The sequence below is a fragment of the Gigantopelta aegis genome, chromosome 2, assembly GCF_016097555.1.
Source record: "Gigantopelta aegis isolate Gae_Host chromosome 2, Gae_host_genome, whole genome shotgun sequence".
NCBI classification, from domain to species: Eukaryota; Metazoa; Mollusca; class Gastropoda; order Neomphalida; family Peltospiridae; genus Gigantopelta; species Gigantopelta aegis.
This window is the reverse complement of record NC_054700.1, coordinates 15,623,940-15,638,237: the sequence shown is the minus strand read 5'-3', so window position 1 is coordinate 15,638,237 and position 14,298 is coordinate 15,623,940. Positions and strand designations below refer to the sequence as shown.

At 37.1% G+C, this 14,298-nt stretch overlaps 1 protein-coding gene across 8 annotated transcripts in view; it reads left to right on the top strand.

Annotated features, from left to right (window-relative positions):
- LOC121381958 (unconventional myosin-IXAa-like) overlaps window positions 1–14,298 on the top strand; it is a 178,119-nt gene that overhangs the window by 48,457 nt on the left and 115,364 nt on the right. For all 8 annotated transcript variants that reach the window (XM_041511421.1, XM_041511404.1, XM_041511412.1 and 5 more), the window contains exon 3: window positions 7,927–8,021. In XM_041511421.1, coding sequence (XP_041367355.1) covers window positions 7,927–8,021 — 95 coding nt within the window. The remainder of the gene's footprint in view (window positions 1–7,926; window positions 8,022–14,298) is intronic.

The window sequence follows — 14,298 nt, the reverse complement described above, 5'->3', positions numbered from 1 at the left end:
TAGTTTGTGCTGTCCTGCCTGTGGGAAGCACAAATAAAAATTCCCATGCTGCCTGTCATAAAAGAGTAGCCTATGTGGCGACAGCGGATTTCCTCTAAAAAACCAGTGTCAGAATGACCATATGTTTGACGTCCAATAGCCGATAATAAGATAAATCAATGTGCTCTACTGGCATCATTAAATAAAACAAACTTTACTTTTTTCCTTTCTAAGACTATATATCAAACATTTGACCAATTACAGTAGAATCTCACTGGGTCGATCTCGGAAGGGTCGAATACACTGTAACGCTCGAACTAGGGTCGATCTCGGAAGGGTCGAATACACTGCAGTGCTCGAACTAGGGTCGATCTCGGAAGGGTCGAATACACTGCAGCGCACGAACTAGGGTCGATCTCGGAAGGGTCGAATACACTGCAGCGCTCGAACTAGGGTCGATCTCGGAAGGGTCGAATACACTGGAACGCTCGAACTAGGGTCGATCTCGGAAGGGTCGAATACATTGCAGCGCTCGAACTAGGGTCGATCTCGGAAGGGTCGAATACACTGCAGCGCTCGAACTAGGGTCGATCTCGGAAGGGTCGAATACACTGCAGCGCTCGAACAAGGGTCGATCTCGGAAGGGTCGAATACACTGCAGCACTCGAACTAGGGTCGATCTCGGAAGGGTCGAATACACTGCAGCGCTCGAACTAGGGTCGATCTCGGAAGGGTCGAATACACTGTAATGCTCGAACTAGGGTCGATCTCGGAAGGGTCGAATACACCACAATGCTTGAACCAAAAACAAAGTGCCAAGTTACACTTACACATTGTTGACCGAACTGCCTGATGGATCGAAGACTTTCTGGAGCACCAACGGGGTTCAATCCAACGGGATTCAGCTGTATATTGTCTTTGACATCCAATTAATAGCGGATGATCAATAAATCAATGTGCTCTAGTGGCGTCATTAAACAAAATAAACAAACTTTAAAATAGCTTTAAAACATCTGTAACCTGGAATACTGCAGAACAGCCCATACATGTAAACAATAGCTGTACCCACGCTGGTTTTATACATACATTTCTCCTGCAACCACCGTTTCTATTGACAGAATATGATGACAGACAAAGCAAAGTCATATCCTGTTACTAGCAGGATATGACTTTTGACTCCCCTCATGTGATGTCACATGCATAGCTACATTACAAAATCACTCATATGTCCTCTAGATCATCGTACAATATGGCTGAAATAACAGAAATAATAGCTTTTCCCTTAATTTTTATGGTCTGCAGGATAAATATAAGAGCTAGCTAATGATATCGGATATCTGTTTTATCCTGTTCTTACCTTCACAGGATAGAGCAGATATCCAATGTCATTAACTAGTTATTATTTATATATACACACACACACACACACACACACACACACACACACTTAACCTCTGGCAAGGACATGTATGAATATACCACACTCTTTTGTGCTATTTGTAATCCAGTTGTGTTTACAAATAAATGTATGGGCTCATAAATAGTTTGCTTTATTCCTTCTAACGTTAAATAAAACTGTTTATGCAAGGAGAAAAACCCCCAGTACAGAAGTACATGTACTGTGTACATATATGTCTGTACCTGTACAGTGTGTTACAGTTACATGCATTGAAGTGTCATAAAGGCTGTGTAGATACAGCTCTAAATGTCTGCATGTGGTCGGGGAACAATATTTTAAAATCTTAGCTAACTAGAAGTCAGTTCACTTGACTTTTACATCTAGGTAACTGACTGTTTGTTATGTTGAGACACTTTGTTAAAAATTACCAAATGTTTGACAATGTATCCAATAGCCGATGATTAATAAGTCAGTGTGCTCTAGTGGTGTCGTTAAACAAAAACAACTTTAACCGTAAGTTTTATTTGCATATCTGGTAACTAAACTAAACATACATGTTCACTACTGTTTTGTTGTACAGTGACAATCCAGATGTATTTTAAGCAAATTGATTTTGGAAATAATACAATATTTTTTCCAAGTGTCCAAAATCATTGTAAAACATTCTATGAAATAGTTTGTAACTGTTCATTTTGAAACATAGCTGTACCAGGTTACCATGTAAGTCACTGACAGCTTGTTTGAATTTAAATTGGCATAGTTCATGTTAAATATTGTGTCCACAGGATCAATATTGGTCATAGGATCAATATTGGTCCAAGGATTTATAGGATTAATATTGATCCCAGGATTTATATTGGCCATAGTATGAACATGGGATCAATATTGGTCATAGTACATGTATTAACATGGCATCAATATTGGTCATAGTACATGTATCAACATGGGATCAATATTGGTCATGGGATCAATATTGGTCATAATATCAACATGGGATCAATATTGGTCATGGGATCAATATTGGTCATAGTATCAACATGGGATCAATATTGGTCATGGGATCAGTATTGGTCATAGGATCAATTACTGTGTGGAGAGTCATTCCCTCATCTAATCATCTGATTAAACAAATATTCCTTTTGTTTAGAGTTGATCCTGTAAAATGCTATTTATTTGACTTTCTGGTAATGAAGCTGGCAAAAAGAACACAATTAATGTCATGATGATTCAATAAAAAGATGGTTTACTGTAGGTTGTAATGAAGCTGGCACAGAGTTTAATGTGATGAGTAACAAAAAAAAACCCAGTTGGTTTACTGTACATGGTAATGAAGCTGGCACAGTTTAATGTGATAAGTAAAAATCCCAGATGGTTTACTGTAGATGGTAATGAAGCTGGTACAGTTTAATGTGATAAGTAAAAACCCCAGATGGTTTACTGTAGATGGTAATGAAGCTGGCACAGTTTAATGTGATAAGTAAAAAACCCCAGATGGTTTACTGTAGATGGTAATGAAGCTGGCACAGAGTTTAATGTGATGAGTAAAAAACCAGATGGTTTACGGTAGATGGTAATGAAGCTGGCACAGTTTAATGTGATGAGTAAAAAACTCAGATGGTTTACTGTAGATGGTAATGAAGCTGGCACAGTTTAATGTGATAAGTAAAAAACCAGATGGTTTACTGTAGATGGTAATGAAGCTGGCACAGTTTAATGTGATAAATAAAAAACCCCAGATGGTTTACTGTAGATGGTAATAAAGCTGGCACAGTTTAATGTGATAAGTAAAAAAACCCAGATGGTTTACTGTAGATGGTAATGAAGCTGGCACAGTTTAATGTGATAAGTAAAAAACCCCAGATGGTTTACTGTAGATGGTAATGAAGCTGGCACAGTTTAATGTGATAAGTAAAAAAACAGATGGTTTACTGTAGATGGTAATGAAGCTGGAACAGTGTAATGTGATGAGTAAAAAACCAGATGGTTTACTGTAGATGGTAATGAAGCTGGCACAGAGAACAAAATTAATGTCATGATGATTCAATAAAGAGAAGGTTTACTGTAATTGGTAATGAAACAGGCAGGCATAGAGGTAATGTGATGATTCAATAGAGAGAAGGTTTACTGTAATTGGTAATGAAACAGGCATAGAGGTAATGTTGTGATGATTCAATAAAGAGAAGGTTTACTGTAATTGGTAATGAAACAGGCATAGAGGTAATGTTGTGATGATTCAATAGACAGGTGGTTTACCATAGCTAGTAATGAAGCTGGCACAGAGAACAAAATTAATGTCATGATGATTCAATAAACAAATGGTTTACTGTAAATGCAGGCAGGATTTAGTTTAGTCGATTGAGTGCTCACTTTAAGTGCTTGTGTCGCAGGATTGAACCACAGCGGTAGATCCATTCAACTGATTGTTTTTTCTATCTTTCCAACCAGTGTACCATAACTGGTCAAAGGCCGTGGTATATGCTTTCCTGTCTGTGGTAAAGTGCATATAAAAGGTCCCTTCCTGCATTAGGAAAAATGTAGCAGGTTGTCTCTGACGACTACATATCAGAAATACCAAATGTTTGACATCCAAAAGCCGATGATTGATTAATCAATGTGCTCTAGTGGTGTCGTTAAAGAAGGCAAACTTTTAACTTTTGCTGTAAATGGTAATGAAGCTGACATAATTAATGTTTGGGGTGGGTGGGTGGGGAATGTTGTTGTGTTTCAACAAACAGATGGTTTACTGTAAATGGTAATAAAGCTGGTACAGAGAATACAATTAATGTTCGGGGTAGGGGTGAATGTTGTGATTCCAGGGCCCAAAGTTAAGAATTTATCTTCTATGGCAATTTTAAAAAGAATTGCTGTGGCCGAAAAGGCCCACCAATGGCAATTTTGAGCCTGCCCAAGGCAGTCTTTTTTTAAAGTGACTTTTGCAGCAAATAAACTTGACTGAAATATTATTTGTCTGTATGAAAAAAAAGTAAAGTTTGTTTTATTTAACGATGCCACTAGAGCATATGGTCATTCGGACACTGTTTTTTAGAGGAAACCTGCTGTCGCCACATAGGCTACTCTTTTATGACAGGCAGCAAGGGATCTTTTATTTGCGCTTTCCACAGGCAGGATAGCACAAACCATGGCCTTTGTTGAACCAGTTATGGATCACTGGTCGGTGCAAGTGGTTTACACCTACCCATTGAGCCTTGCGGAGCACTCACTCAGGGTTTGGAGTTGGTATCTGGATTAAAAATCCCATGCCTCGACTGGGATCCGAACCCAGTACCTATCAGCCTGTAGACTGATGGCCTAATCACGATGCCACCAGGGCTGGTTTGTCTGTATGTAGACATATCTTAAATGTGCAAATGTTAAATACTGGCAGATAATGTACACCAGGTGTGTACATCTTGCCATTGTTGAGGAGCTTTACCAATGGCATAAAAGTGCCATCGGTGATGCTCCCTGCCTACAGCAATTTATATCTCAACGATGACAATTGCCATTGGTGCCATCATTAAATTCGAGCCCTGTGATTCAATAAACAGATGGTTTACTGTAAATGGTAATAAACTGATACAGAGAACACAATTAATGTTTGGGGTGGTGGGGGGAATGTTGTGATTCAATAAACAGATGGTTTACTGTAGGAGGTAGAGTGAAACTGGCACAGAGAACACTAACTGATTGAGTTCAATATACCTACAAGAATGCACTGTACGCATTTCACTTTCCTGGAATGATTCCATGGGACAAAGAGGTTAATAGCTGTAGATATGACAAAAATGTTGTAGGTTTTTTTATACATTTAAACAAAATTGTTTAAAGAACCTGGAAGAAAACTATTATTTTATCATAGAGTGCGCATGCATTTGGCAGCAGCCTTAATCTTTATTAGTCATTTAGTTCCCTTAATTTTCTGGCGGTTTTTTTCATTTCCTGGAAGCTGGCATTTATTCAACAAGGTTTTATCTATCTTATCTTTGTAAAAAAAAAAAACTTTAAAAACTTTCACCTACGATATCTTTACAGTGATTAGCTGTAGGGCCACAGCAATTACCTAATGGAAATTGGGCATTTGTTTTAACCCATCTTTTCCAAATAGTTTGCCTTGTAACTTGTACCATATCAGAGAGTTACATCGCTACATTACAAAATCGCTCATTTCACCTCTGGGTCATGTGCAATTTAGCTGAAATGACAGAAATAATAGCTTTTTTCCTTAATTTTTATGGTCTGCAGGATAAAGATAGTAACTAGTTAATGACTTAGCATATTGGCTTTATCCTGTTCAGGCTGAATGAGAAATTCTGCTTGGCAAGCCTCGCAGAATTTCCCATTCTTACCTTCACAGGATAAAACCGATATTTTACATCATTACCGGTAACTAGTTATTTTCTACTTAAATGTGTTTTCTTTTGAGATACGTAAAAAAAAAAGAATATTACAATCGTGTCTATTAGATATATTTATCTTAAAACATTTTGTACATTTCAAAACAACTTGTGGTATCTAATGGCCACTCATGTAATACATAGAGAATAATACATGAGTGGTGTTAGATACCATTTATCTCAAGACGAGTTGTTTTAAAATGTTTCTAACGAGCGAAAGTGAGTTTGATATGTTTTTAAACAACAAGTTGTGAGATAAATGGTGTCTATTGGACACAAATGTATTATTCAATTTTTTTACATATTCTCTAAAACCAGGTTTGGTGCATATTTTAACATCTTTATCAACTAAAAGATATTTACAACCCTTTGCACTTGTAGCTGCCTTACATGTCACAGACACATGATTGCCAGGTTAACTATAAGTCATAATGTAATCGATTTCTACTGTGCTGTTTTTTTATTGGACGTATGGCATTGGTGACCTGGTCATCACCTAGGAGCAGCCAGTCGTATGTCTTGAAATTGTTAACACATGTTTGTGTGTAAACAACTATGTGTCATCAAAAATAACTCATGGTGTTCTCACCAACGGGTGTGTAAGAAATGTATGTATTCTCTATTAGTATATAGTTGATATGCATAATACGCTAGAGGTTGACACAAGCGCAGGGTACCCATCAAAGGGTGATTTCATTCACAGGAATTTATCCAGGATTTTTCACCAGAGTCCCATGGCTGATCGGATTGGGAAAATTAGTACGATTTTAATCATAATTGAGAATTTTTTTCGAGCCACAGAATTTATGCATCAAAATATTGGGAATTTATAGTCAATAAATTGGGAATTTTCTGTGACATTTGCTTTTGGGAAGGTGCCAATGTTCGGTGCCTGTACAACGCTTGGATAAATCTTTGATTCAAAACATTGATTTCATCCCTTAAATGCCATGTGACACACACACACACACACACACACACACACACACAAACACATGCATGCACGTGCACACACACACACATGCACACACGCACACGTACACACACACACACATACATGCCCGCGCATGCACACAAACATTTTCTTGCTGGTAGATTAAATGTGATATGTCACACTTTTCACTGGTGAACTGCCTGGGTCTATTGCTTATATCAGTTTTATTGAAAACAAATTTAAACATTTTCAGCAGTGTAAGTTAATTTGTTTCAAGAGAACTTATAGCCCTTTTTAACATGTATTTTGTACTTTGTGAAAAGCGATGAATGACAGATTAAAAACCTTTCTGTACTGCACTGTCAGTGTGTCATAATGTATGTGTATGTTGTACAGATATTACATAAGACACCAATATCGTAACTTAGAAAACTGAAAATAAAAAAACCAACAATAAAATGACAACCATGGTTTTTAAACACTACGACATATTTTTCAATCTTAGAGCTACAATGTATTTTTCACTATTAGAGCCATTTATGATCATTTAAATTAGAAGTACTTAAATTATACAAGGCTTCTAGAATGTTCTATAAAATCCACTAGCCATGGGATCAGTGATTTCAAACATTTACTAGCCAGAATTAAAAATTCACTAGCCCCAATTTACTTTAACTTAATACAATTTTACTAAATAATAGTAATAATCAGATATGTCACCTAAAGAGGGAGATAGAGCTTCAAAACACTAACATTGGGGGTTGGGGTGGGGTCAGGATATTCATATTTACTAAATAGACTTAACTATCATAATCTAGAAGCCCTGTTTTATTATTTGGAATTGTGATTTTCATACTCATAAAGTGGTTCTTGACATCCAGCTTTTTGTAATGCCCCAAAATGTATTTTTGGTAATTCTAAAAACACTCGTTGTCTGAGAAGTAATGTTTATGGAGACAGACTCTGGTTATTTTTAGGCGGTATTTCCCCGTTTAAACATCACAGACTTTATATAATTAACTATCCAAATGTTTTACAGGTTTGTAGATTAACTAAACTTAGTGTCCATTTTCACATACAGAAACTGTCTGTGCCTTTAATTAAATATTAAAATACATGTACACTGACTATGCAAGTTCTTGCTCCTCATTACAGCCAGTAAACATTTTCTTTTTCATTGTAAATGTGTTATATCAATCCCCTTTGTGTTTCTCTTTCAGGCTTTTGGCAATGCTAAAACTGTTCACAACAACAACTCGAGTAGATTTGGAAAATTTATCCAGGTCAACTACAAAGAAAATGGAATGGTACACGGGTAAGCATGTTGAATAATATCAAGCCATACATGTGTGTTTGTTGAAAGAGAAAAATGTTATCAGATCTTTGTAGAAGACATTTCTGTAAATTTCAAATTGGATTTTATTTAAGGAATCGGTGTCAAAGTAGACAGCACCAGGTACAATGTATTAGTGCAACCTAGTTTCATTTCAAGTGTAATGTACTGGATCTAATCCAGATTTATTAAAAGTATAGTGTACTGGGTCTAATCCAGATTTATTAAAGGGTGTATACTACCAAATCAAATCCCATAGACGACAATAGTAACATGTGGCTAAAACTCCTACCTGCAGCGTATCAATCAACATAAACGCCACAGATATAAATACTACCACCCCTCACACTTAAAGTGAATCAGAAAAAACTGGGGGTCAAGCTGATCGTTTCTGAGATAACGGGTAGCGTCTATGACTACCCTAGTTCTGCACAAAATTGGAGTACCTTTTTCATCAGGTACCCCATACATGTTTCAAGCACAAGGCTACCTGACACAGTGGTACTAGATGAAATGAAATTGCATATTTTTTTACCCAGATGAAACTATTATTTTTTACAACCAACACACTCACATTTATAACCAATCACAGGACTTGTGGTGTTCACTTCTCTATCAAAAGTTCGGTGCACCTCAAACTTTGACCCAGCTGGAAGTTATTTGGTTTAGTACTACCTATAAGTACAGTGTACTGGGTCTAATCCAGATTTATTAAAAAGTACAGTGTACTGGGTCTAATCCAGATTTATTAATAGTGTACTGAGATGTAAGTGTACTGGGTCTAATCCAGATTTATTCAAAGTAAGTACAGTATACTGGGTCTAATCCAGATTTATTAAAAGTAAGTACAGTATACTGGGTCTAATTCAGATTTATTAAAAGTAAGTACAGTATACTGGGTCCAATCCAGATTTATTAAAAGTAAGTACAGTATACTGGGTCTAATCCAGATTTATTAAAAGTAAGTACAGTACACTGGGTCCAATCCAGATTTATTAAAAGTAAGTACAGTATACTGGGTCCAATCCAGATTTATTAAAAGTAAGTACAGTATACTGGGTCTAATTCAGATTTATTAAAAGTAAGTACAGTATACTGGGTCTAATTCAGATTTATTAAAAGTAAGTACAGTACACTGGGTCTAATTCAGATTTATTAAAAGTAGTGTACTGGGTCTAATACAAATCAGTTTCGAGTAAAGTGTACTGAGCATGATCTGGACCCATTGCAAGTAGAGTATAGTATACTCCATCTAAGATGGATCCATTGCAAGTAGAGTATAGTATACTCCGTCTAAGATGGATCCATTTCAAGTAGAGTATAGTATACTCTGTCTAAGATGGATCCATTGCAAGTAGCAACAGGTAGTGGTAAGAAAGGTCTGCTTGCTAATAGGGCCTCCAATATTGGACTTGGATAGTTGAGGGTCAAACTTGACCCGAATACCCGACACTTACACCAGATGATAATGAATCTAAGGAATAAAGTAAAATAGCAGTATGCATCTTAAATCCAGCACTGAACATGGATGCCAAATCATGCCATAGGATTGAGTTCCACATATTCTCCTAGCCCTATAACGTAACTGGCTGCAAGTATATGGCAAAATGACATTAAAAAAGATATAATTAAATAAGAATGCTTTCCTTGCACAGGTACTTGAGTCTTGCTGGACTCGGCCCGTGCCCGAGTACTCGAGTATTCGTGGAGACCCTACTTGCTAACTGAACTACCTGACTTCTGTCCGAGTTGTATGAATCTCGTGAAAATCTTCACCTGAGGTTTTAAGCAGAAGCCCGGGGTTATTGATGTAGTGTTAGCAGGGCGTGACAGTAATGTGTACAGATGGACAGACAAGAGGCTGATGTGCTTTCAGAGATAATCTTGGTGTTCGTGCTACGCTGTAGATGGAATGGCAGATACCGTAGATACCATAGTCACTCATGTTGGACAGCGTTCTGGCATTGTCAGACAAGAGGCCGATGTGCTCTCAGAGATAATCTTGGTGTTCGTGCTACACTGCAGATGGAATGGCAGATACCGTAGATAGCATAGTCACTCATGTTGGACAGCGTTCTGGCATTGTCAGACAAGTGCAGAGATATGTTACAAAGCTCCACATTGGCAGGGAGCAAGAGGCTATTAATTGCCACTCAAAATACACGGTATACAGTCTTCACCTTCAACGAAAAGTTAAAGTTAGTTTTCTTTAACGACACCATTAGAGCACATTGATTTATTAATCATCTGCTATTGGATGTCAAAGATTTGGTAATTTTGACATATAGTGTTAGAGAGGAACCCACTACATTTTTTTTCATTAGTAACAAGGGATCTTTTATATGCACCATCCCACAGACAGGATAGCACATACCACATATAGCCTTTGATGTACCAGTCGTGGTGCACTGGTTGGAACGAGAAATAGCCCAATGGGCCCACCAACGGGGATCGATCCTAGATCGACTCACCATCAAAAAAATCAGGCAAGCTGAAGATCACTCTCCTAAAATGGTGCTAGGTGAGCGAGCACATAAAGTTTCACATGGGATTTATTTTAAACTATATTTACTGTGAGGCAGTCAGTTTGTCACTCTCCTAAAATGTTTCAGGCGAGCGGGAGTGATCACTTACCTCTCCTGGAGAAAACTGATATACAGTCAATCCTGTCTTTAAGCAGTCACACAAGGGAGTAGATAAAAGTGGCCGCTTAAGACAGGTGACCACTGATTACAGGTGACCGCTAGGACAGGTTTGTCTGTACTGTACTTTCTGATAATAAATATCACAAGCAGCTTGTGCTTTCCAGTTTTGTCATAATCACGTTAAGAAATTATGTGTAGTGCCAACTATGTCCGCATTAGGATATAACCAGTATTATATTGTATATTGTAAAAAAAAAGTTTAAATTTACATAAAAAGGAGAGTAAGGTTTATATTGGTGCAATTAAGTAATCTAGAACTGTTTTTCTGTTTTTGCTGTCTGTTATATATATTTTTAGTAAGAATAGCCATTACAAACATCACCAGTTGATGACATCATTACCATAGGTCTATTTTTCGTTTGAGCCAGTGCACCACAACTGGTATATCAAAGGCTGTGGTATGTGCTAACCTGTCTCTGGGATGGTGCATACACCTCTGATCTTTGATTAGTTTGACTTGAAAAATCTGCCACCATTTTTGCAGATTTCTTACAAATGTATTGAATTAGAATTATTATATGTTAAATACAGTGTATTTTCTTGTATAGAATATCAGTGTCTGTTATCTGTATATTCTATGTGTTTCTGGTTGGGCTAATTTTTATAGTAGCTCACAAGGCTTGAAATTAATTTTGTACAGTGGGAAGCCATCTTTACTTCTCACATTTTAAAGGCATACTGTCACGGATATAAAGACCTTATTTCTCTAAACATGGATAATAACTAAAAATTACATTAATTGTTGGAAACCAAATTTAGCTATTGCATCACTGTAACTGAACCATGATGGAGTGAAATCCATGTCAACCCTCTCGGCAATTTTAGTTTTTGAATTATAGACCATTGCCATAATTCAATTATTTTTACAAAATGTCATTAATAAATGGAGTATGGTGGTTATGAACATGGTTGAATAAACTACATTTAGGAACAAATCAAATTATATTTGTTCAGGTAATACTTTGTTAGACCATTAAATAGGTCAGTGGTCTGTGACAATATGCCTTTAAGCTAGAATTAAATATTAGAAAAGTGAAAAGCAGTTCTAGAAATAAGTATCAAATTAGACTGCCAATTAGACTTGTAGTGTAACTACTTTACCAGCAATTTGGAAGACTTGATACAAACATAGATAAAAGCATAAAGTTTATATTATCACTTCTGAAAATCAAAATTTTGTTTGGCATATATCTCGCATGCTATCAAAAATAAAATGGTTCCAGGCAAAATCTGATTGAGAAGTTGATTATTAGAAACTTTAATAGTGCATTTTGAGTGGTATTTTCTGCCTGCTCCGTGAATTTCCAACTTGCTGAATATAGATATATAGATATACAATGCATGGACATTAAAGGGACATGCCCTAGTTACGGCTAGTTGTTAACCATTACGGCGTTGTTTTTCGCTATTAAACCCACTTTTTCACAAATAAAATTGCACTTTACTTACATTTTATTATTTAGAATACACATTTCCATTCACCTGAAGTGCTTTTTGGTAATCCTGGTAATCCTGATGTTTGTAAAACCACGAAATGCATTTTTTGTATTTCTTAAAAAGCCGCGCGCACTCGAGAAAAAACCTTTAAGCAAGCGAGGTCCAATCTATTTTTAGAGGGAATCTTCATGTGTAAACGTCACAGACATTGGTATACCACGTGACCGTTATCATTTTGTTTTCTCGTGCACGGTTCGCACAATCAACATCCGATTTGTTGTCGTTTGCTTGTTCATTTGTGAGATTTTTCTTCACAGTTCGTGAACATTTTCAGTAACAATAAAGTTCAGACAAGTAAGTGTCTCAATACAAAACGTTACAAACCCTTAAAACCAATAATTTTGCTAAGTCTTACGATATCTGGAGAGGGGATACAACCAGGACAGAACAGTTGGAACATGTCCAGGAGAGGTGAAAGGAACGCACCCCAAGTCTGTGCACACTCTGTGAAATTTGTCATGACGTAGGCATTGTTGTGCTTCGAGCGACATCTACCGGTGACATCAGAATACTAACTTTCAAAATTATTTCAAGCAATTGGGACATGGGGATTACCATGGTATTTATTGATATAAAACCTGCTTTTTCACTCCATTTGATAAAAACGTGATCTAAGTGTGTTACAGGTTTGTAGATTAACCAAATTATAATTTATTTTCGCTGGATGGAACTAGGGCGTGCGGCTTTAATGTATCTTACATCTTACTAGGGCGTGCAGCTTTAATGTATCTTACATCTTACTAGGCCGTGCGGCTTTAATGTATCTTACATCTTACTAGGGCGTGCGGCTTTAATGTATCTTGCATCTTACTAGGGCGTGCGGCTGTAATGTATCTTGCATCTTACTAGGGCGTGCGGCTTTAATGTATCTTGCATCTTACTAGGGCGTGCGGCTTTAATGTATCTTGCATCTTACTAGGGCGTGCGGCTTTAATGTATCTTGCATCTTACTAGGGCGTGCAGCTTTAATGTATCTTACATCTTACTAGGGCGTGCGGCTTTAATGTATCTTGCATCTTACTAGGGCGTGCGGCTTTAATGTATCTTGCATCTTACTAGGGCGTGCGGCTTTAATGTATCTTGCATCTTACTAGGGCGTGCGGCTTTAATGTATCTTGCATCTTACTAGGGCGTGCGGCTTTAATGTATCTTGCATCTTACTAGGGCGTGCGGCTTTAATGTATCTTGCATCTTACTAGGGCGTGCGGCTTTAATGTATCTTGCATCTTACTAGGGCGTGCGGCTTTAATGTATCTTGCATCTTACTAGGGCGTGCGGCTTTAATGTATCTTGCATCTTACTAGGGCGTGCGGCTTTAATGTATCTTGCATCTTACTAGGGCGTGCGGCTTTAATGTATCTTGCATCTTACTAGGGCGTGCGGCTTTAATGTATCTTACATCTTACTAGGGCGTGCGGCTTTAATGTATCTTACATCTTACTAGGGCGTGCGGCTTTAATGTATCTTACATCTTACTAGGGCGTGCGGCTTTAATGTATCTTACATCTTACTAGGGCGTGCAGCTTTAATGTATCTTACATCTTACTAGGGCGTGCGGCTTTAAAGGGACATACCCTAGTTTTTAAACACTAATGCATATTTATTTTACTAGTATCAGAGCCGTTTTTGATAACTGAAATCATACTTTACTTAGATTTTATTGTTTAGATTATCCATTTCCATACATTCGACATGCTTTTGGTCATCCTGGTGTTTCTAATATCACAAAATGCATTTCTCATATTTTTAAAAATGCATGTGTGTCTAAGAAGTAACAGTTATGGAGTCAAATTTTAGTCTATTTTTAGAGAGTATTTTACCATTTCAAAGTCACAGACTTATGTTTCACTCAGTTGTAACTTTATCCAAATGTGTCACAGGTTTGTAGATTAACTAAACTTAGTGTTAATTTTTACAGGTTGAAACTAGGGTCTGTCCCTTTAATTCATTCTATTGTATTGCATTGAGTGTGTTAACCGGTTGCTTGTTCTGTCCCTTTAATACTGTAAACAAAATATCTAATTAATTTGTCATTTTGGTTATTATATAGCAAGAAA